At 40.8% G+C, this 25,476-nt stretch overlaps 2 protein-coding genes across 2 annotated transcripts; one reads left to right on the top strand and one right to left on the bottom strand.

The window, feature by feature from the left end:
* Positions 1 to 10,166: 10,166 nt before the first annotated feature.
* LOC308102985 (tyrosinase-like) lies at positions 10,167 to 15,287 on the bottom strand (the record flags this gene model as incomplete). The annotated part of the gene is made up of 7 exons (XM_080452838.1): positions 10,167 to 10,290; positions 10,889 to 11,009; positions 11,840 to 12,034; positions 12,349 to 12,530; positions 13,559 to 13,706; positions 13,996 to 14,206; positions 14,463 to 15,287. 7 exons carry the CDS (start codon positions 15,285 to 15,287, stop codon positions 10,167 to 10,169), a joined length of 1,806 nt encoding a protein of 601 aa, XP_080308964.1.
* Positions 15,288 to 22,954: 7,667 nt separating this feature from the next.
* LOC308103614 (C-C motif chemokine 3-like) lies at positions 22,955 to 25,095 on the top strand. Its single transcript, XM_080453692.1, has 3 exons — positions 22,955 to 23,165; positions 23,306 to 23,420; positions 24,366 to 25,095. The coding sequence occupies exons 1-3, from the start codon at positions 23,078 to 23,080 to the stop codon at positions 24,472 to 24,474; spliced, it is 312 nt and encodes a 103-aa protein (XP_080309818.1). The 5' UTR covers positions 22,955 to 23,077; the 3' UTR covers positions 24,475 to 25,095.
* Positions 25,096 to 25,476: the final 381 nt, after the last annotated feature.

Here is a 25,476-nt window from a genome sequence, read left to right as displayed (position 1 = left end):
TTTTTCCACCACTGATTAGCAGTGATGTTCCTTGAGACATTACGATTTAAATGTGACTCTCTGTCTGTCTGTCTGTCTGTCTGTCTGTCTGCCTGTCTCTCCTCCTCTAGTCTTATGGAACGTTGGCTGAGGAAGCACCTGCCAACGTACGAGGACTACCCAGAGTCCAACGCTCCTATTGGCCACAACTACGGCTACCACATGGTTCCCTTCATGCCCATCTACAGGAACATCGAGTACTTGCTGTCCAAGAATCTGGGCTACGAATACGACTACCTGCAGGACCTCACCAGTCAGTCTAAGAAAAAACTGTTTAATACCCTGAGATATTGTAGTCTTAATCACTTAAACCATAATTTGTTGTACTGTACATAACTATGTTCAGCATTGAAGCATGAGCAGTTAAGAAGCCATGTTTGAATTGTGTTCAATATTTGCCTTTTCGAATAGACATCAAATCAATGCATTACAATGATATCACACTCAGTGTGTACAGTGTGTCAACCACATTTAGCAATTTCTCAGAATGTTCTTGTGTTTATTATATTATAGCACTAAACCCCATGTTTTGTCTCTACCTGTCTCTCTGCCTGTCTCTCTGTCTTTCTGTCCAGTGAATGACCACACGGTTGATGCAGTGTGGTCGGACTTTACGGCGTGGTCAGACTGCTCGCTTCCAGGCATTGACATCAGATGCAAAAAGATTTCAGGAACTCAGACCCGCACCCGTCGTTGTATTCGCAACGCCGCGGCTGAGGCAGGCTGTGTAGGAGCGGCGAAGGAAGAACGAGCCTGTTACAATATAAGGGATTGTTGTAATTGTAAGTCACGCGCACACACACATAATGCAAGCTTATAGATTGGCAATTTTTGGCAAATGTTCGCCTATTTTTGCTGGATCTATTATGACATGCCCAAACTTGACTTTGTGTGGCTAATAAGTAATTGTATTAAGACCTGGAACTGTGTCATTTTTAGATCTGAGCTAAAAAGCATTATTTTACACTTAAGGCTATTCAAAAATAGCAGATATACAAGCTCATAGCGCGGCACCGAGTGCCGCGCTACGAGCTTGTAGATCTGCTATTTTTTAAAAATCGTGAAAATGTGTGCAAATCTTTGAATAGATATATTTTTAAAGCGAACCGTTTTTAACTCAAATCTTTGCTTCTGGGGGTCCCTGGAACAAAATATTTTGATGGGGGTCCGCGGCCAAATACATACAATTTTGGGGGTCCTTGACATGAAAAAGATTGATCACCACTGATATAGAAACATACGTTTTTCAGAATACTGTTGAGATTTAGGAGACATGTAGAATCGGCTTCAGGTCTCAATGGGTTACCCATTGAGACCTGTTGCTACCTATACGTTGTTATACCTTTCAATCCGGATGCCACCTCTGTGTCTCATTAGTTGTTGCTATAATATAGTAACATCCTTTTTTATTTTTTATTTTTAGTAAGAATTTGAACGTTTTCAGAAAACTATGGTTAGGTTTTAGAAGGCGTTTTTAGAATCGGCCTCAGGTCTAAATGGGTTAATAGTTGTATCTTTGTGTCTGCAGTGAAGGGTAACTGGGGCGACTGGAGCGAGTGGTCCAAGTGTTTCCCTGCATGTGGCAGCAGCAACTCAAAGAAATTCAGAGAGAAGATCTGTACCCCTGACTACTCAACCTACAGGTAACTAAGTAACTGATGAAACCTATTACTCAATAGTCCATAGCGTGTTTTTGTTTTTGTTAAAGGGATGTTGTGCAGTGGTGTAAAGTAACTAAGTACATTTACTCAAGTACTTAAGTACTGGAGTATTTCCAATTGTCTATACTTTCACTTCTACTCCTCAGAGGCAAATATTGTACTTTTACTCCACAACAAGTATTTGAAAACTTGAGTTACTAGTTACTTTGCAGATATAAATTATTACACTATAAAACATACATTAACCACTTTATCCATATTTTATACCTGGGCTATTTGAAAATAGCCGATCTACAAGCTCACAACGCGTCGCGAGGTGACACGATGTGAGCTTGTAGATCTGCTATTTTCAAACATTTTAGTACTTTTACTTTTGGTACTTTAAGTACATTTTGATACCAATACTTTTGTACTTTTACTCAAGTGAATTTTGACTTCTGGACTTTTACTTGTAACAGAGTACTTCTACATTTGAGTTATTTTTCCACCACTGATGTTTGTGTGTGTGTGTGCGTGCTTGTGTGTGTGTTTATGTTTCCAGTGAGAAGATAACCTTCCATGGACGTCCATGTGCCGACTGCGGTGTCCTGCCAGAGGGAGAAGCCATGATTGAATCCCTCCCTTGTACGGTTCCGGAATGTCTGCAGGGTCGTCGCTTCGTATAAACGGCATAGACGGATGCATAGGGCGATGGATTTGAGGGCTAATCGATGATGCTACGAAAGCAGCAGATCAATCAGCTCACAGCGTGTGACATGACAATGTTTTTTTTTTACTATTTTATTTGATTGTATTGATTGTAGGATTGGCTAAACTTTAAAAGGCGTCTGTATTACATTTTGTATATTTTGTGATATATTGAGTCTTTTGGGGGGGTGTCTTATACCTAGAATTAGCCAAGGAGAAGTTGCGTGGTTGATTTGATCCCTGTTTGATAGATTTAATAAAGAGCAAAGCAAAGAAAAATACACGTGTGCAAACCTTTCTTTCTGTCTGTCTGAAAACAGTGTATACATGTCATTAAATGGCACTGAATACTTTACTACGCTACCTTTTTCCCGAGGGAAGGTCCTCTTTAACAGTGCCAAGGTCATTTTAATCAAGGATGAGTCATGAAAATAAACCGAATAGAAAGGGCTCTTTGTTCTTTTTACTTCTGCATTTTAGATACAAGTTTTTTTAAACCAAAATACACTAAACCAACCAGCATATAAAACATATAATAAGGGTAATAATAATAATAATAATAATAATGATAATAATAAGGGTAATAATAATAATAATAATAATAATAAGGGTAATAATAAGTGTAATAATAATAAGGGTAATAATAATAATAATAATAATAATAAACTTTATTTGTATAGCACCATTCATGACATGAAATGCAGCTCAAAGTGCTTTACAGAGCAAGAATACAATTACAATTACAGCTAGTTTAACAAAAAAGCAAAACAAGAAAAGCAAAAGCATAAAACAACATGAAAATAATAGCTAAAAGGCAGTGAATCAGGCAAAACAGTGAGGACATGAATAACAACACAGAGATTTAAAAAATCAACCAAAAAATCTACTAAAAGCAGAAGAAGTAGGTCTTGAGCTGTGCTTTAAAGCTATCCACACGGCTGCCTGTCTTAGGTGTAATGGGAGTTTATTCCACGCTGTCGGCCCGTAGAAGCAGAATGCTGCTTCACCGTGTTCTTTATGTCATTGTACCATGAGTACAATGACATAATACCATGAGTTAGGATGGCGTAACAGGAGGAGAAGGAGCACACCAGCATAGAATATGGGCATACTTTGTTATGCCGATCAGTCTCAAGAAGTCATGCCTTTGAACTCTTGTCCTCCTGGCAGGCGCGTATGGTGGGTTCTAACGTGGACCGGGCCAGATTCTCGCGCAACGATGGCTGATAAGTGACAGTCTATTGAGAATTACCATCAGCGTTAATGCAAGAGAGAGAAACGTGAATAAAACACAATATGCAAGTATAATCAATGTATGTTTTTTTATTCTCTTTGTATCCCAGGTATCTTTGTAGTCCTTCTTTATGTCCGTCATGTTCTTCATGTTGTAGAGTAGTAGACTAGTCACAAGTCACAACAATAATGAAATGTAGAGCTATTTCTGGACCCGCTTTATACTGTTTACCTGGCAAGAGAACCGGTTTGACGGGGAAACCGGTTTTTAATGGCCACCCATTAACAATTCGGCCGAATGCAAATAAGCCCGACTTGAAAACAAAGGCAAATTTCTGTGGTTGGCTACAAGAGAATAGGGTGAGGGGGTGCTAATGTTGTTATGTAGATTTTTTCCCCTGGGGGAGCAGAGTTTTCCAGACCGGGCCATGGCCCCATTGGCCTCTATGACGATACGCCCTTGCCTCCAGTGGTACGCCAGCCCTGCAAGGGGATCCCTGTTGCTGCCGCTTAAATGCACTGTCTCCATCTGGATGAATGCCACTTCTGCTCTTTCAATACACCCCACCCTTAGTTAAAATCAAGGAACACCTGGCTGATACTGCTCTAATAACAGGTCCACATATCTATCTATCTGTTAGGGATGTAGCAATGTTGTCGTGATACCGCAATAACAAAAATACCTCAATATCATCGTGGGCCTGTGATGTCATCTACCATGGATATTCCGGCTGTTATGTCATTTCTACAAAATGGTTATTCCATTTATACCAACCACTAGAAACATCTATCATGCTGTTTAACACTCTCTACTTACTTACTTATGCCTGACACCCTTTCCAGGGTATAGGCCGTCGACAAGGGACCTCCAGAGTTCTCGGTCACTGGCATTCTTTTCTATCTGCGACCAGGTGCCTCCCAGCCTCTTGGTGTCTGCCTGGAGATCCCTCCGCCAGGTGTTTTTGGGCCGACCTCTGTTTCTCTTCCCCTGGGGGTTCCATGTCAGAGCCTGTTTGGTCGTATTTGACACTGGCTTGCGTAGTGTGTGCCCGATCCATCTCCATCTTCTTCGTCCGATTTCATCTGCTGCTGGGAGTTGTTTGGTCTTCGTCCATAGGTCTATATTGCTGATCTTGTCTGGCCAGTGTATTTTCAGGATTCTTCTGAGACATTTATTGATGAAGGTTTGCACTTTATTTGTTGTGGCACTATATTTGCAGATACAATACAAATGACTATGACAATGCATAATAAACAGTCTTACATAATGTGACAGCCCCTACTGGGGCCTTTGCCATGGCTCTGCTGTGTAAGGCCGGACTCACACAGTCGCGTGCAGCATGCGACTGTGCTGCACGCCCCTCCACACCCATGGGGCGGAGGGGGAGGGGGAGAGGGGGAAATGAATGGGTGTGTACAGTATGTGTCAGTGGGCAGAAAAAACGTTATTTCCTTTATTTTCCTTTTTTTCTGTGATTATTATTTGCTGTGATATTTGGTGTGTTTTGATATTCTTTGCATTTATTATTTTTGTGCATGGCTTGTGTTTTCTAGTTAGTTAGTTAGGTAGGCATTTTATTATTGTATTTTGGCAATTTTAGATGCCACTGTATCAGGGTTAATTTAAATAAAAGTACAAGTGCTCACCTTTAAATGTTGCCTCCGTTTTAAGTTTTTGCCTTTAATCCAAAGTTGTCATACGAACCTGTGTTGCCTTTTAACGTTTTAACTGTGAGGACCAGACCTCCTAAAGGTGACGTAGTCGGCTTTGTTTGATCATTATTGGTTTTAGCTTTAAGCACCCTGCACTTTACCAACTAACTTATATTTTATTGTTTAATTTATAAGTGCACAAATTTAAGTAATTGGGTGTTTTTTACTGCCTCCCCACAGATAGAGACACAAGGACACAAGGGCGCCTACAATTTCACGCCCACAGTTGAGACAGTGACACCACTCGGTGTAAGGGAGAACGGTGTACTGCAGCTGTCAATGCAATCCATATGAGAGGCATCCTAAAATACCGTAATTTGTGTTCTAATAAAGTGACAGTTTGATTTGCTGTAATGTTTGGTTTGGTGATGGAATTCTGGACCAAAACTCTTCATAAAATGGGGGTCTGCGGTCAAATGTACATTACATTTGTATCTGTGAAATAAAATAAAGAAGTAAAAAAAAAAAAAAAAGGAATACATTTGTGTCTCTCATCGTTTTTATAGGATAATTATTTTGAAAAATTATCACATCTTTCTTCTTCCAAACGGTGTCTTACAAGTCTTATTTTGGATTAAAAACCTGGCGAATTCACTAGGTAGTTGAAAATGATATGTCACTCTTGGCCATTACATTTTAGCTGGGTTATTTTCAACTACATTCAGGCAAGTTAATAAAACCCACACGTATTAATTTCTCATGTACTGTCGGAGCTCCGCGGCAGGTTAGGTAATTAATATAAGCCTGTGACATGTTCAAAATATAGACATGAACAAAGTCAGTCGGGATGGTCGGGATGTAGACTTGACAATTCCCCTCTTCAAAGTCGGCGCTTTGTAAAGACAGTGATGTCACTGAAATGCGACTACTTGTCTGTCTGCCGTCTCCCCTCTGCTCTGTTAACATTATGGGTAACCCATTCAAGTGGCAAATTCAATGTGAAACACATCATCTATTGAGAAAACAAGACAATATGTTGACAAAGACACCCCATACATTTGGATACATATTGTCATTCAAATCAATATCGTCTCCAGTTCATGTAGGATTATTTCAAAAGTAGGCTAAACTAAAGTTGATTACAGTGGCTTTTATGGGCTGGCCTGCAGTACACGTTCTCCCCTACTCTGAGTAGTTGTGCTGTCTCAATTGTGGGTGTGAAATTGTAGGCACCCGTGTGTCTCTATAATCCACAAGTTTCCTGGGGAGTTTACTGGGGAAGAGGGGGTGTGTGGATTATGGGCAACACTTCCTGTTGTCAGTCATTCAATTAATTTGAGTGATCCATGTCAGTAAACAATAACGTGGGGACACAACCTGACAGAAATAAAAAAAGGGTCATATTAGTCTGCCTACTTACCCTACAACACTGGTTCTCAAACTTTTTCATGTCAAGGACCCCCACAATGATATGTATTTGGCCGCGGGCCCCCATCTCAAATGTTGTTATATCTGCTATTTTTTGAATAGCCAAAGTTTAAAATATGGATAAAAGGGGTTGAAAAGATTGCCCGGGGTCCCCGGACCCCACTTTGAGAACCAATGCCCTACAAGATCTCCCTCCACACTGCTGATTAATGATCAATGCGTTATTATACAACAGGTAGTTCCGACCAAGCAATCTGATTGGCTGAAATAGCTTTCTAGCCGTGCTTCAAACCAGCATCATAGCACGGGCCTAATCACATAAAATAAATCACTCCGCACTGCAGTCCGCACCTGATTAGACCATATATCGCACAGCTGTGCTGTGAAGTCACGCTGTCCCACGGTAGGAAAACAAACAGACAGTACCCACCGCCGCCACCGGGGAACAAACAGCTACGCAAAATGGACTATGTTGTTAATTTTGACTTATTTGGTGGACTTACGGTTGATCAATGGTTAGAAGAGAGCACACTAAATCGCCTAACATCCTATAATAAAAGGAATAACTGGAAAAAAGTGTGCTTTATTTCAATGGTAACATCCATACTGTATAAATATCCTCCTGTGTTAAAGTAAAATTACTCCCATTTCGTTAACAGTCCAGTGTATGTTATACTCTATCGTACGAAGGTATGGCACGGCAAAAATAGCCGATCTACAAGTTCACAACGCATCGCCATCTTGACGCGTTGTGAGCTTGTAGATCAGTTATTTTGGCCACGTAACACGATCGTACGACGGAGCATATAGCCTACTGGAATCAGCTGTGTTGATGAGACGATGACTCGGAGTGCTGCGCTGACAGGGACTATTTTGTCTCAGTCAAACAAACTCTTCTCTTTACAGGGACACGGATAAGCGAAATGTTTTTTATTATGAATTGCCCCACAATATGAATACATTTGGATGTGTTTTGTTGGTAACTGTTGTATAATCGCAATATTACACTCGAGGGTGTGCTTTACCTTACATTATTAGCACTTCTGTGATCGCGGCGGAACTCGGCTGACGCCTCGTTCCTGACCGCATCACAGGCGTGCTAATAATGACGGTAAAGCACACCCTCTCGTGTAATATTGCTTAATTATCAAGCGCTGAAATCACTTTACGATGTAATCCCCATGCAGAGCCAGAGATTCAGGCGTGACAGCAGCAACAGCAGCCAGTCAGAATGAAACACGGGACAGGAGTTTGGCTACTGCTAAGAGAAAGTGTCAAGAGCCATTGATTATTAATTTGAATCAGCTTTGTGGAGAGACAGATATTGCAGGGTAAGTAGGCAGACTAATGTGATGTGACCCTTTATGAATTCTGTCAGGTTGTGTTCCCACATTATTATTGATGGCTCACTCAAATGAATTGAATTGAATGACAACAGGAAATGATGTCCATAATTCACTCAAGGCCTCATGGGACACTGGAAACTCAATACTCCAGTCTCTTCATTCCTCCCTGGGCCATAGGAGCGGCCACAGAAGAGCATTTATGTTGTTTAGTTTATTTTCTGTAACAGTAATCCTTTGTTGAGTTGGCCGTTTGTTAGCCATGCCAAAATATGTTGGAAACAGCCTTTCTTGTTTAATTTGTTTTTCTTGATTAATAAAGTCACTCATTGTCTCCGCCAGGCCGAAAGGCATGGCGAGAGAGTATGTTTTGCCCCCTGTCCGTCCGTCCATGTGTCTGTCCGTCCGTCAGAACCTCCTGTTTTGCCCCCTGTCCGTCCGTCCATGTGTCTGTCCGTCCGTCAGAGCCACTGCAGAACCTCTGCCCCACATTTTTCAGATCAGCCTGTCATAGCGCCACCAAGAGGCCAACCTTTGCAAAACACATTTTTGGATATTACTTCTACAGATTTGGTCCAAACAAACGAATCGGTACACAGTATCTCTATCTGTCCGATCTGTCCGATTTTCCATATTCCATCCTGATTGGCTAAGATTGGCATCCAAAGTTTGCAGGATTGTTTCGTTAGAGCGTCACCAGGAGGCTGACTTTTACTCTTACTCCTTCAGATTCTGTCCAAAAAACACGCATATCGGTACACAGTATCTCTATAGTCATGTGATCAAGATGGATGTGTCCGATATTTCATATTCCATCCTACTTGCCTAACATTGCCTTACAAAGTTTGCAGGATAGGTCAGTTTTGAACAAAATTCCTCAAATCATGAACGCAGCGTGCGATTTCCGTGAAATTTTGTAAGCACATTCCCACTAAGCCAAGGAAGAAATGCCCCCCTTTTCACATTGGCCTGTTATAGCGCCACCAGCAGGTCTAATTTAGCAAACCACATTTTTGGAACAAAATCATGAATGCAGTGTCTGATTGCTGTGAAAAGCCTAAGAACAAATGGGAACCCTTTTCACATTGGCCTTTTATAGCGCCACCAGGAGGCCATAATAACCTACCTAACCTGGCGGAGACTTGTGCTCCGAGGAGCACTTTTTCTAGTTTCTTCTGCGTTAACCTCTGTGTTTCGTCGTTGCCTAGAGCCGGGCCATAACACACATGATTCCATTTTGACTATACAATTATGAATTTCACCACTCTACATCTACCCCGACCTCAGAATGTTTTACTTTATTTTTTATTAACATGTGGGCTCAATTTGTGATAATTCAGTGATACGGCTGGATCATTTTGTGTAGGACCATCAGGAGATGCAGTGTAGTGAGTGTCAACTGAAGAACAAATAGAAGATGGGTTTAGCTAGTTATAAAGTTAAAGAAAGTATATGAGAAAAGGATGGAATTCATAATTAATGAGACAGTGGAAGGAATGTAAATACCTAGGCTCATGCTTGAGCTACAGGAATTCAGATGCAGTGTCCTCTCGGATACTTAACACCAGAGATTTGTGAATTAAAGGAAAGAGAGAATGACCGTGTTTGTTTCCCCCTTTTCATGTAAAATTCTCTCTTTGCAGGTTTTAAAGTGAAATTACTTCTACACATCAAGGTGTAGTTCCAAGACTGCTGAGTATGAATGTAAACAAGTAAAACCTCATTGTATAGCTCTTATTCTCTGAATGTTCACCCTAAGATTAGGGACACTAGGGTTCATGTGGTACAAACAGACTGACAGACAGACAGGTCTTTTTCTTTGCTTTGCTCTTTATTTATTTATCAAACATTCAGAATAGGGATCAAATCAACCATGCGACTTCCTTGGCTAATCCTAGGCATAATATAAAGATACAAAAATGCAATATAGACGCCTTTTAAGTTAGCCAAAGTCTACAACAATGGAAATTACACACCCAATCACAATACAATCACAGAAAACAGCCTCAAAAGATCTGCTATTTTCGTGATTTTGGACATTTGTCGAGAATTTTGTCGTTGTTGTTGTTGTTGCAGAAAATAGTCATCAATATCCAACGTCCTATGTGGCCGTCCATGCCACTTAAACGAAGCGCCGGCCCTCCAGACAGTCGGGAACATCACAAGGCTCGGATTGGCTCTTGGTTTGGAACTCTGGGAGCTCGCCACAGTTAACGTCAGGCTTTCCGTAGAAAGTTAAGCTGTCACTGGAAACAGAAACGCACACATAAGCACGCGCACACACAAACAAACAAACAGTGTCCCCTTAACACATAGAAAAAGTGGATATAGGGCTATTAAAACCCATTGAGACCTGAAGCCGATTCTACCTAAATCTCAACAGTATTCTGAAAAACGTATGTTTCTATATCAGTGGTGCTCAATCTTTTTCATGTCAAGGACCCCCAAAATTATATGTTTTTGGCCGCGGACCCCCATCAAAATATTTTGTTCCAGGGACCCCCCAGAAGCAAAGATTTGAGTTAAAAATGTTCGCTTTACAACAATATATATTCAAAGATTTGCACACATTTTCACGATTTTTCAAAAATAGTAGATCTACAAGCTCGTAGCGCGGCACTCGGTGCGCTTGCTTGTATTGTATGAGCTTGTATATCTGCGATTTTTGAATAGCCAAAGTGTAAAATAATGCTTTTTAGCTCAAATCTAAAAATGACACAGTTCCAGGTCTTAATGGGTTAACACATAGAAAAAGTGGATATAGGGCTATTAAGTAAGTCCAAGTTAAGTTCTATTTTGTTGATTGTGAGTCAGTTTAGTTAGTTAGTGAGTGAGTTTCTTTACCTGTAGCCAGATGCTACGTAGTCAGCTTCACAGAATCTCTCCCTGAATCGTTTGGAGTTGAGGCTTCCACATGAAGGTCTACACTTGGACCAGTCTGACCATGAGCCCCATTTACCTTTCACTGCAGACACACAGATGCAACTATGAATAACATGACTTATTAACCCGCATTAATTCTAGTGTGGGACATACCATAACATGGTGAACATTCAGCAAACTTATATGCAAACATTTGGCAAAATAAATTGCCAAACTACGAGTTTGCAACGCGTTGCAACGTGACACGTTGTGAGCATGTAGCGTGGCTATTTTAGGTCGAAAAGATTTGACGCAGGGGGGAAAAGGAGCGGATCAAGTATAGAGCCCTGGTGGACCCCTGCCAATGACGTGTATAGAGTTTAACCACTTGAACACTTGCGTCCCTATTGTGGGGCTAACATGTGGTGAAAAGACAAGAGCAGATCTACATACGCTATGCTTTGTGAGCTTTCAGATTCGGTATAGATACTGAAGTGCGAACAGGAGGGAGCCTAGCATAGAGCCCTTGGGAATCCGGTCAACTAAGGGTTTAAGTGGTGAAGTAAACTATTGTCAATGTCCACATAAGAGCTGTTGCATAGCTGTACAGCTCAGTCATATCGTTGCAGACAGTGGAATTATTGTATTTGGAGCTTACTCAACATTAACAAAATGAATGATTAATACAAATCATAATTAAGGGGCTTTGTCACTGTCGGGGCTCTCACTTCCTCTCTGTAGGTGATGATGTAATCAGAAACTTTATGGAGTTTGAGCAGTTTATGTCCACACAGCCATGAGTAAACAGGGAAAAGGGTGTGTGTGTGTGTGTGTGCGTGTGCGTGTGCGTGTGCGTGTGTGTGTGTGTGTGTGTGTGTGTGTGTGTGTGTGTGTGCGTGCGTGCGTGTGTGTGTTTCTGTGTCTTACAATTACAACAGTTCTTAATATTGTAACAGGCTCGTGTTTCGGTGGTGTCTCCCACACAGGATCCATCATCCCCGTTGCGGATACAGCGGCGATCGCGACTCTGAGTTCCTGGAATTGGTTTGCACGTGATGTCCAGTCCTGGGAGCAGGCATTCTGACCATTCTGACCAGTCTGACCACACAGCGACATCAATCTCAGTGGCTGGACAGGTGGATAGACAGAGAAGTAGAGAGACAAAACGTAAACTTTAGTGTTGTTCATTGTAATATAATAAACACTAGAAAAGGCATTCATTGTCACAGATTGGTCCAAGACAGAGTAATGTTTCTGCAACATAATGACTCAACTTCTGGAGTAGCAAAAAGTGTGTTTTATAGACTACGTTTGGTACATTTAATTTGGGTTGGGAAAAACGTATGGACTATTTTTATTATTAGGTTTTTTTTTTATAGGTTGGTTAATCACTACAATATCTCAGGGTATTAAACTGTTTTGTTTAGTTTTGTTGTACTGACCGGTGAGGTCCTGCAGGTAGTCGTATTCGTATCCCAGATTCTTGGACAGCAAGTACTCGATGTTCCTGTAGATGGGCAGGAAGGGAACCATGTGGTAGCCGTAGTTGTGGCCAATGGGCGCGTTGGACTCGGGGTAGTCTTCGTAGATTGGCAGATGCTTCCTCAGCCAACGTTCCATGAGACTGGAGCAGGGATAGACGGAGAGAGAGAGCGAGAAAGACAGACAGTTTGTCAGAATAGGCTCTATGCACAGCAGCCATATTGTGAAGAAATTCACAGGTGTTGCCAATGATACTAATGAAGGCTCCGTTCCCTTCTGGTCAAACAGAGTCAGGGTGCTGATGTTGTGCACGTTGACTCACTGGAAACATTCTGCAACACCAGTGGGTCTAAAATTGGGGTTCAGGGACCCTCATAGTTCCTTGAGGGGGTTGTGTAACTCTGAGTGTACAAATGGATCCATTTGTACACTCTCAGAGTTATGGTGGTCGTGGAAATTAAAAAGTCTGAGAACCACTGTGCTACACTAAATGGAACAGAGCCTTCATTAGTATCATTGGTAACACCTGTGAAGGAAGTGATAATATGGCTGCTGGGCATAGAGCCTAAAGCAATATCCATAAACCATATTCACACGGCGGCCATGTTCCTATTAAGTCAATGAAGTGCCACCCCGTTTCCACGGCAACGGGGTGGCACTTTCAATGTTAAATTCCAATATGGCCGCCGTGTGAATATGGTCTATAGCATTGCGCGCGCGCGCGTGTGTGTGTGTGTGTGTGTGTGTGTGTGTGTGTGTGTGTGTGTGTGTGTGTGTGTGTGTGTGTGTGTGTGTGTGTGTGTGCATTTCTATGAATGTATATATGTATATATATTGTATATGTTTGTATATATATTGTGTACGTGTGTGTATCAATGTGAAGTGAATTAATTTTGTGGAAGAGAGTCAGCACGTTGGGGCATGAGTGTGTTTAATGCGTGTGCTACTGTATATGTGAATGTGTGCAGAGCCATGTGTTTGTGTGAAATACTCAAGATGCCATGCTTATGTGAGTGTGTACACACATGTAGTAAGTGCTTACTGTAAGTATTCATGTTGCTGTGGTGTGCAAATGTGTGTGTGTGTGTGTGTGTGTGTGTGTGTGTGTGTGTGTGTGTGTGTGTGTGTGTGTGTGTGTGTGTGTGTGTGTGTGTGTGTGCTATACGGCACCTGTCTATGAAGGCGTGGTGCAGGAAGAATAACGGGTCGTTGGCTGTGGCTTCGATGATCGACATGGTGCCGTTCAAGAAGTTGTGCACGAGGTTGTGCATGTAGCCTTGACCGTCGGCCACCTTGCCTGTCTTTGGACTGGTAAAACCTGCAGCAGAATGCAACAAACAGAGTTAGAGGAGATGTCAAGGGGAGAGATAGAGAGCGCGTTCAATGGAACTTACGTAATATATTATATAGTTTATTTTCTGCCAGTATCGCAATGAAAACTCGCTTTAAAGAAAAAGATACCATGATACCAAGTACATAATACATTTTAAAAAAGACATGAATGTCATATTATAATTCAAATCTTAGTGTTTTTCCAACTATTTGTGGGCCCACTTGCAATACCCTCACGGCCCACAGGGGGGCCCCAGCCCACAGGTTGACCGTACCCTCCAGCATGTTCCTGAAGCTCAGCTCAGAGGTGCGGTTGAAGGGAGCCGTGTCGTACTTGGTGAACGCCATCATGAGCTCCACCTCGGCCTCCGACGGCATCCGCTGGTACTTGTCATCGTTGCCCGGGTTACGCAGCAGGAGGCCCTCCCTTTTGCCGTCGCACAACCTCCGATCTTTGATGTAGGTTTCTGGGAGGGTGCAGACTCCCTGTACACACACACACACACACACACACACACACACGCGCACACACACAGATATACAGGGCTTAGGAGCTCATACAGCAGATAAAGAAAAGCACTACAGGATAGAGAGTTGTATTGGCATCAAAATGTACTTAAGGTACCAAAAGTAAAAGTACTAAAATGTTTGAAAATAGCAGATCTACGAGCTCACAACGCGTCGCGTAGTTCTATTAAGAATGGAAAGTACACTATTAGTACACTACTGCTAGTTGTCTTACCTTCCATTTGGAGAAGGGAGAAGCGGGACTGATGAGGTTGGGGTCCTCGGGGTCCTGTCCGCCCATGAGATCATCGGTGCACACGTCACATTCGGTCTTGCCTCTCCAGTCCCAGTAGGGGATGGCGAAGTCGGTATCGTTGGTCAACTTCTTCATCTCATTCTCGAAGAACAGCAGCTCCACGCGATGCCAGATTGGGAAGGCTGAAGCCATGTGGGCAAAGTCAATCTTCTCCCATATCTCCCCTCCCTCGAGGAAGGTGGGGTGGGTCACGTAGTAATGGATCCAGGCGAACAGGTCGATGGTGGTGACGTCGGCAAACATGGGGTTCTCGCCGTTCACGCCCATCTCCTCCCTCGTTCCTGTGGCGATGACATAGTCGGCGTTGACGGTGTTCTTCGCCAGGTCAAAGTAGTCGACCAACTTCTTTTTCTCGTCGGCATCCAGCTTCATGACGTTCTTGCGCATGTGGTTATTGTAAGTGGAGCAGGTAGGGCCATAGTAGCCGAATCTGCACTCGCCGCAGTCGAAGCCGCCAAAGCGTCCAAAACAGCTGCAGGTCCTGTTGAAGAACCCTAGTGGCCATTTCTCTCTGTCATCTTTGCCGCTGTAAGGGTACTGTTTCGAAACGGGCGACTCTGATACCCTCACGTCGGCACATTTGCCACGGCCGGATTTAATACCACAGACCGAGCCGTCGCCTTCCCACACTGGGCAGCACTCTTTGGTCCGCAGCCCCTCTGAGTTGGCACATGGCCGGGGGAACTGGCATAAGCCGGACCCTACTAAAAGCAGCAGGCTTACGGACACACACAGGCTCCTCATGATGAACCTGCAACGATTAGCGAGCTAGAAGCTAATGATCCTGTATCTGTCTCGCTTCCTTTTAAACTGCTCAGGCTCTGTCCCGCCCCATGGGCGGTGATATGAGGAAAAACGGTTCTATAATGATGTTGTGAAATGAGCAAACTGACCTTTTCCCACTACAGAAGTCTTGGTTATTACGGGTCCCCAATCAAAGCTCAACTTTGAGCCCCCCCCCTGCCCAGAGCCAATGAGATAGACAGAGTTGCATCAATGAGGGGTCAGAAACACCACAGTTCATGTGTTTCATCAAGTTATTCGTTTTTTTTAAAAGGTTTTTAGTAAAAGGTTTTTTTTTTTACAGTTATACAGTAGTGTTTTGAACTATACTGTAGTGTTTGGCAATTGGAACTATACAGTAGTGTTTTGAACTATACTGTAGTGTTTGGAAATATTGCTCACCTGGTGGCAAGCGTTACTTCTTGTTCTTGTTGTGCAGTCTGAGCACACAGTAACAGATTCCAAATCACCTGCAATTCTGTTCTGGTAATACATGACAGATTATTGAATATTATATGAATATTCTTTGATTACATGATCCACCATTGCTTTGAAATAATTGGCCCGATGGAGTGAACGGAGAAAAGGAATTAACAATCAGACATTGTGGATTACAGAGAAATTTGAAAGACAGAAATTTGTTCAGATGGTTGTTCGTATGTGAACATCCTGAATCAGTCCTTGGAGCCAAGTTTGAGAACCACTATTCAGATTTATTATCATGCCGAGTTTTAAGATTAATGTTACGATAAAAGCAGAATAAATACACCCTAGTTGACACACCTCCAATGTGTTGTCTTAAAAAAGACAACAGAGTGTATTTATTGCAGCATTAAAGATTTAATCAAATAAAAAACATAACAATAATATGCAATAGGCCTATTAAGCTCTCACATTCAAAACCGTGGGGAAAATAATATAAAGTCAGCATTACTGTGTTAGCATCAGCGAGCCCACAATAAACCATACATAGGCTATAGCAGCAGTTATTAAGAACATACAACACCAGTCATTTTAATCAAATTCCAACTCCTCCTCCTTTCATGACTGATATAACTGGAGATATCCCACTAGACAGTTACCCTGATTCTAACCAGTTCTGCACTATTTGCATGCATGCTACGCTGACACCAGCTACGCACCAAGTAGTTAGGCTCTGTCTGTCTGTCTGTCTGTCTGTCTGTCTGTCTGTCTGTCTGTCTGTCTGTCTGTCTGTCTGTCTGTCTGTCTGTCTGTCTGTCTGTCTGTCTGTCTGTCTGTCTGTCTGTCTCTCACACACACACACTCACTCACTCACTCACTCACTCACTCACTCACTCACTCACTCACTCACTCACTCACTCACTCACTCACTCACTCACTCACTCACTCACTCACTCACTCACTCACTCACTCACTCACTCACTCTCTCACTCTCTCTCTCTCTCTCTCTCTCTCTCTCTCTCTCTCTCTCTCTCTCTCTCTCTCTCAGGATGGTTGACTATTGGTATGGCTATACTTTGCTTTAGATTATTCCTTTCTTGTATTACATAATATTATTAGTAGTAGTACTAATATTTTACCTTTTTATCATATTTTCTCTGATCGTTTATTTTACACTGTCGATGAAGGTTGAAGCTCAATAATTTCACTGCTTACAGTATAATGCAGTTATATGTTTGTGTTAATAAACTCCTTGAACCTTGAAATGGTGCTGTAGGGTCTTTTTTGATCAGCACTTTTTTTTCCTTTTTTGCAAACATAACTGTTTGCAAAAGATTATGAAAGGAAAAGACAAACAGACCTTTAGCCACTCAAAGAAAAAAACAAGTACAAATCTTACTGTACACGAACACGAAGGACCTCAGTGATCCTTTCATGGAAGCTAGACTGTGTGTCTGTGTGTACAGAGAGTTCATGTGGTTTAAACATCATCCGTCCACGTGTGTCACGTAGACAGTAACATGTCCCTCCATGGCTGGGTTATCGGCAGTCAAATGGCTCTAAAAAGCCCTCTATGTTCTAAAGTTGGGGCCTTTTTTTTCTTCGTTCAAGGTTTCTTTAATTTATATTCTCACATACAGGCAGTGGTGGAAAAAGTACTCAAATGTTTTACTTAAGTAAAAGTATCAATACTGCAATGTAGTACTCTGTTACAAGTAAAAGTCCGGAATTCAAAACTTACTTGAGTAAAAGTACAAAAGTAATGGAATCAAAATGTACAAAAATGTTTGAAAATAGCGGAAAATAGCAGATCTACAAGCTCACAACGCGTCCCGATGCGACGCGTTGTGAGCTTGAAGATCGGCTATTTTCAAATAGCCTAGGTATAAAATAAGGCTAAAGTGGTTATGGTATGTAATGTATGTAATAATTTATGTGCAAAGTAACTAGTAACTAAAGTTTTCAAATAATTGTAGTGGAGTAAAAGTACAATATTTGCCTCTGAGTTGTAGTGGAGTAGAAGTAAAACATTTTTCCAAAAAAGTACAGTACTTGAGTAAATGTACTTAGATACTTTACACCACTGCATACAGGTCAATTACATAAAGCATACAAAAACAGTGTATGTTACCCCTCCCCCCCCCAAAGTTCCCGCTCCGAAAGAGCCACAACCCTGGTAACTTAATGTACCATTAACATAAAAGACAATACAAACAAATAAGACACAATTGCAATGAAAATGAAAACAAGGCAAATAATTTAAGTATACACGGTAGAATATATGTCATTAAAAGAAAAATTAAATGTAAATACACAAAAACATTATAATACAAAAACAAATACAGTGGGGTCAGTTTTATGGGTCATTAATGTCAGCAGCATTCATCCTCTCTATATATGCTAAAAAAAAAAGGTTGCCAGATCAAAGTAGGGGCCTTTTGACATGAAGTGCCATGTTTTTATTTTCTTGAGATATCAACATAAAATGTAATTACAGTATGACTCCTATCAAAAGAAAATATTTCCAAAAGATTTAGATTTCCCCATATACATACTCTTTTCTTCTTCTTTTATTAGACTAAGAGCTACAACCGTACCTCCCAGACTCCCTCTCCAGCCAGAGTTTGAATAAATGTAGAATTATGTGCAGGATGTAATTTACATACAGATGTGAGGTGGATATTGCTGATTTAACGTAATGTTTTTCCTTTTTTAGGATCATTTTCTTTTGTCCATGTGGTGAAATGAACGGTGACTAAAGACCCATGAAGGTGGGAGGGTATGGGGAGAATTGAGTGTTGTTTAAAACTGAACCAGCCTTGTACCTTAGTTGTGTGTTAAACGTTATGTTGGGTGTGAATTGTTTCGTATTGCACTGTTTGTCCCTGTATGTAAGAAAAAGAAAAAGGCATGAGTCTTACTGTATCTGCATTTGCTACAACTACCCTACTACTATCTATGCTGAATAACATATAACACATAAATACAAAAAAGATGTGAGGGGACTTACTTTAATTGATTTCATTTAATTTATATCTATGTTTTTAAAGAAGAATCCTCTCCCTCACACTTATGCCAGTGGGCCTGGGTGAAACAAGCGGTTGGGTGTTCATATCCCCCGACAGGTATGGTCTAGTTTATATAAACGTAATAAAATGTACAAACAGTAAATCAGTAGTGTGTGTAGTGTAGTGTATAGTCTTGTGAGAAAAGACCAAATATAAACAAAACCTTGATTATGCTCCCAGAAGTAAATTATTTGCTTTATTTTATGGCTAATTATAAGCTTTTACACAATGTAGATATGTCAAGCTCTGTTTCGGTCACTTTTTACACCTACAAGAGCAGCTGAGTACAAATAACAATGTACAGTCACAGTGGATTGTTCCATGGTCTATATTATTCTTCATGCAATAAATAACACATTAAAGTCTTTTTGTATGATGGAAATATGATCTATTAAATGTGTTTAATGTCTTGATAAAATATAAAATGAGGATAATAAATGTACTGTACGTTCATTGCCTGGTTATCGTCGGTGAAATGGCTTCTAACCTTTGTAGGGGGGAGGTGGAGTGGTTTAAAGTAACTAAGTACATTTACTCAAGTAGCCTACTGTACTTCAATATTGAGGTATTTTTTACTTTATTGGAGTATTTCCAATTTTCAGTACTTTTACTTCTACTCCACTACATCTCAGAGGCAAATATTGTACTTTTACTCCACTACAATCACTTGAAAACTTTAGTTACTGATTACTTTGTATGGATGATTATTACAAAACACACGTTAACCACTTCAGCCCTATATACATTTTGGCCATTTGAAAATAGCCGATCTACAAGCTCACAATGCGTTGCGATGCGACGCATGAGCTTGTATATCTGCCATTTTCCAAATATTTTTATTTAGGAAAACTTGTGAAATGGGACATTCTGCATAGTGATTACTTTTACTTTTGGTACTTTAAGTAAATTTGTATGCCAATACTTTTGTACTTTTACTCAAGCAAATTTTGAATTCCGGACTTTTACTTGTAACAGAGTATTTCTACATTGCAGCACTCATACATTTACTTAAGTACAATATTTGAGTACTTTTTCCACCACTGGGGAGGTGTGTGCTGCTTGATTTATTTATGTAACTGTGCTACAACCAATGCAATAAGGAACAGGCCCCACTATTGAACAGCGGACAGTTTTAACCTCATCTTGCATGTCCAATGAGTCCATTTGTCTAAAAGTATATTTGCCTAGCGAGATTTCAGTACAGACCATATCTTTATTTATTTTAGTTTTTTTTAATACATTTGTCTGTATTTGTAATATACGTTTGCGCATAAGCTATTGGTATTTGAGTATTTTTACTGCTATTTTCGCTTTAAAAAAAATATGTTTGAAAAATATTGTATAGAACATATCAATTCAATGTGCTTTTATATAAAACTAAAATTACAGTGCAGAAGAATAGAATAAAATAAGAAACTCAATGAAAGGCAGTGGCAAAAAGAAAGGTTTTTAGCTGTGATTTAGAGGAACTAATAGTGGCAGAAGACCTGCAGTTTTCTGGGAATTTGTTCCAGACATGATGGTGCATAAAACCTCAATGATGCTTCTCCACGACATGCCCAAAAACAGGGACAGCGGGCGGTGGTGTAAAGTAACTAAGTACATTTACTCAAGTACTGTACTTAGGCAAAGTACAATTTGAGGTACTTTTACTTTACTGGAGTATTTTCAATTGTCTGTACTTTTACTTCTACTCCACTACATCTCAGAGGCAAATATTGTACTTTTACTCCACTACAATTATTAGAAAACTTTAGTTAGCCTACTAGTTACTTTGTAGATTATTATTACAAAACATACATTAACCACTTCAGCCCTATATACATTTCTGCCATTTGAAAACAGAATCTACAAGCCATTTTGATGCCAATACTTTAATTGCAGTATTGATACTTTTACTTAAGTACAAAATGTGAGTAGGCCTACTTTTTCCACCACTGACAGCGGATTCAAAGTGGTTAATGAATGTATGTATGGTTGCAGAGAAGAAAACATGTGTCACATGTCACATGTAGATGGACGGCCGTGGATTGAGATGCACTCAACACTGATGTAAAATCTGGAAGAAAAAACTAAATGCGCAGAATATGTAAATATGTCAGGAATGAGTAGTGGGTGGGGCCAAAAAGCAGACGAGGTAGGCAGAAGTGTTCAAATCAAAGGATTAGTTCAATAAACTGAGGTTTCCAAAAGCAGGTAACAGTAGGCATCAAGGACTAAACATAAACTTAAGTATCACAGGTCTACGGTCTAGCAAGAAGGCAATGTAAACACAGGGGTTAAATAGACAGGGGAATATCAAGACACAGGTGAACTCAACAGACAATCAACACTAGGATAGGCTGGGGGACTAAGAGGACACAGGTGGAACCACAGACAAATCACAAGACTGGCTAGACAAGGCAGGTACAGAATTACAGGGACAGACAGGAAACAATTGGAACGATAATACATAATAAGAGTACAGAAAACCAAGACAAAAAGGCAACAGAGTAACAACAATACAAGACAAATACAGAACATAATGAACAACGGCCTAAACAGGCCTAAAGAACAGCCCTTAAGAGTCCAACACCATATATATGGGCATTCAATGTCCAAGGGCTGTGGGGCGGCGGAGTGTGACAAAATAAAGTCGGTGGCAATTCATGGGACCCCAAATGATGACCCTGATTGTGTTTCCACACGGCTGCTCCCACTGTAAGTCTATGAAGAAGGAGTGTTTCCATCTAATGACATTTAACTCAACCCCAAGAGCAAAGACGCCATCTGCTGGCCGTTCACTGACTACGACAGCAAAGTGAGAGACTTTAGGATTGTGCATCCACCTATGGCATTCACACACACACACACACACACACACACACACACACACACACACACACACACACACACACACACACACACACACACACACACACACACACACACACACACACACACACACACACACACACACACTTTAGATCTGCTTTATAACTCTATCATACATATAACATTATGTTCAGGCAAAGACAATCAATATCACAAGTCGTCTCAGCAAGGCCAGAAACACCTTATAAACAGCCTCTGGAAGGCACAAAAAGCCAAAAATATAACAAAACAAACATTATTAGAAGGTGATTGCATTGGTCTATTTTTGCTAAGACTAGAAACAAAATTGAAATACTGTGGCAGTAGATGGAGCAAGTAGCTGAGGGCAACTGCTATTTTAACATGCTTTAACAATATTATCTAGCCTTTTGGCACTCTAACATTTAAGTATTCCGTTAATTTAAAGGTGTTTAATATTTTCAATTCACTCTTTGGGGCTCTAAAGATCCAACCTGTGGTTGTGCAAACAAACAGAAAATGAAAGGAAAGAAAATATTATGAGGGAGGGGGAAAAAGACAGACTTTATGTTGAATGGTTTTGATTTAAAGGCCTTTTGAGGAGTTCGAGTAGGCCTATAGCTTGAGAGCTAAACATATAAGCTACCAATAGGCTACCCAAACACATTAGTGCTTGGGGCACATTAGTGTAATCAGGGCACCAATGCGCCCAAAGCACATTAGAGCCCAATGTGCTTTTACAGAGGGCATCTCCGTCCCATGCACGCGCACATGCGTACAAGTAATAGGTGTTGCAGTCTCTCTGCTTTCATTTCTGCTTGTGTTGCAGGGCTCGTGCACGAACGTGCACGGCATAAAATGCTGCACACTTATTTCCTATTATATTCCAATAATTAATCAAATATAACGATACACATAAGAATGACTATATAGCATTGAAACATTACAGCATGTGCATTGTGCAAGCAGCATGTGCAGTAATAGCTATAAGTAGATATTTGATAAAGTGCACGTCTATGCATCAGCTCTGCGCATTCTGAAAGCACACACAGTGTAATGACGTGGGTACTAACATCTAGACCTCTGAGCCTTCCGTTCTTGATATGAACATTGACCACAGTTTGTTTCCTTCACACACACGAACACAACCACACGCACACACACACGCACACACACACACGCACACACACACACACCCACACACACGCACACACGCACACTCACACGCACACGCACACGCACACGCACACGCACACACACACACACACACACACACACACACACACACACACACACACACACGTTTCCACCCGTCTAAGCAAATGAGGGCCAATAGAAGAGAGAGACCGTCAGAGATAGAGTGAAGCAGATAACTTTACAAGTTCAGACTGACAGACTACAACCATATTCATAACATTCATAATATTAATGATGACCATGAGGATGAAGAAGGTACCAGTTATTCTAGTGGTCTGCATGCTGCTGTTCTCAGCTCTGGATGTCCTGGCATTAGACAGTAAGACTATTGGCTCGTCCGGTTTTAATGATGATACGATGATCTTTTTGTTGTTATTTGTTTTTCTTGGTATTCCCAAAAACTGCCTGTTAAAACTGCCTGTCTCTGTGTCTCTGTCTCACTCTGTTTCTCTCTTCCAGACAACGCTGCTGGTCCAGCTGAGTGCTGCTTCCAGTATTACCCCCATCGCCTGCCTAAGAACAACGTGGTGACATTCCAGCGCACGCACGTTCACTGTGTTAAGGATGGCGTTGTGTGAGTGTTAAGCTTTTCTGACTATTATATTCTACCTATATTTATATATTGAACACATTGTAAAGGTGCAGTTAACAAAGACTCACACTCAGAGCACTGTTTACACACAAGAGTCAAGATACCAAGATGTCAAACACTGTCAAACTCTCAAGTCAGCTACGAGTTAATGTAGATGATAGGGGGCTTTTAGAGATATGGATTAAAAATGATGCAGATGGATTATATTGGCCATGGATTATTATTATTGATTTATTTTCATTAAAGCTACAGTAAATACGGAAAATTATGCTCCCAGGCTCCTCAACTGTTAAAAGTACATTGACAAATAGAAATATGTCACACACACACACACACACACACACACACACACACACACACACACACACACACACACACACACACACACACACACACACACACACACACACACACACACACACACACACACACACACAAATAAATATAAGCAAATAACTCACAACAGTGACCGTATATATTTTGTGAGTGTATCATAGCAATGGGGTTGTTTTGCACAGTTTGTAGATGATATCACTTTATTTAGAAATAAAGTCTGCACACTGGTCAGAAATGCTCTGCTGTGTTTCATAGCATTCTCAACGTTTTGATCAACAGATCTTCATCCTATATTAAAATTATGACTCAGACATAATTATATAGATTTTACACTGCAGCTAAACCAAATATAGTGTATGTCATGCTGACTGTGACAGCGTGACATCAGACCCCAAAAAAAATACATATCGTTATGACATCAGACTAAAAAATTATATCGTAAAATAGTCAGGTAAAGTTCCTGATGAAGATCTGTTGATCGAAACAACCCGGGCCTGGCAGAGATCTGCACTCCGAGGAGCACACTTTTGTAGTTGACCAAATGAAACACCTCAATGATGAAACTGTTCTCTCTATCTCCGTCTGTTCTAGGTTCACAATGCTGAACGGCCGCAAGATCTGTGCTGACCCAACTGAGGACTGGGTCCAGAAACTCATCACCCATGTGGAGTCCACTGCACCATTTGAGGGTTCTGGGTGAGCCTGGGCTGCCCAATACAAAAAGGCTCCAGACAACCAGTTGGTTTTGTGACAATGCTTTCTCATGCACACGAAGCTTTGCTCTATGACAAAAGGAACGGGTCACCCAGTTGACTTGTTATGGCTTGTGTCTATAATCTCTATAATCTCGCAGGTTTCTAGTTTTAATGTCCGTAACCACCGGGAGTGTGGCGAATAAATAATCTGAAAATGCATCGTGAATATTTCACATCAAACTATTAATTTGGTGATGTTGCATTCATGCTGGATGAAGCATCATCCAGGATGATGCTTTTATTTGAAAAAGAATAATCAACCTTGTAAAGAAAAAATATTACATCACTTTATCGCCACGTAATATTTGCGTTCTATCTGTACAGTACGTACACATAACATAAACAGCAGAATAAAATAATGTAACCACATGACCACATTTATAGTAGGCTACTATACATATAATAAATACAAATCTGTAACTACATGCCCTGAACAATGTGTTTTCAGTTTTCTTGCTGTAGTTTCTATCTAGTCATGCTCTGCAGTGTTTGTATATTGACTGGCTGTGTGTATAATCTCTAAGCATTGTTTCATTTTGAACACAGATTAAATGGTTTTGGGGTGATTGTTTGACTTTGACTGAACTCTCTGGGGTTTTGTGAGTGCAATTTAAAGTTCTGTTTAAAGTTTTGAGAAAGTGAGTTTGTTGCATTTATCATCAAACTACAGATGGGCTAAACCCAGATATACGTGTACCGTAGGCCTACATCATCCTTCCATTCTCTTCTGTCTCGGTGAGATCTCAGTGTTTACATTTTTATCTCGAGATCCAAAATATTTTGGACCCAATCTTGCAAAAATAAATTATGAATGAACCACCTAAAGCCCTATTAGTGGGACGCTGACGTATAAGCTCAGTTGTGAGCTTGTACATCTGCTATTTTCACAATTTCTAAAACATTTTTTTATTTTTTATTTATTGATTTGTTTTCTGAAATTTGTCCCA

Source organism: Gymnoscopelus braueri (assembly GCF_963280865.1).
Source record: "Gymnoscopelus braueri genome assembly, chromosome: 16".
Taxonomy (NCBI): Eukaryota; Metazoa; Chordata; class Actinopteri; order Myctophiformes; family Myctophidae; genus Gymnoscopelus; species Gymnoscopelus braueri.
This window is presented reverse-complemented; position numbering and strand designations above follow the sequence as displayed.

Excerpts from the sequence above, each read along its gene's own strand:
- LOC308103614 (XM_080453692.1), top strand. The coding sequence starts at position 23,078 with ATGATGACCATGAGGATGAAGAAGGTACCAGTTATTCTAGTGGTCTGC. Across the intron at positions 23,166-23,305 it reads GGATGTCCTGGCATTAGACA|ACAACGCTGCTGGTCCAGCT; the intron begins GTAAGACTATTG and ends TCTCTCTTCCAG. Across the intron at positions 23,421-24,365 it reads TGTGTTAAGGATGGCGTTGT|GTTCACAATGCTGAACGGCC; the intron begins GTGAGTGTTAAG and ends CGTCTGTTCTAG.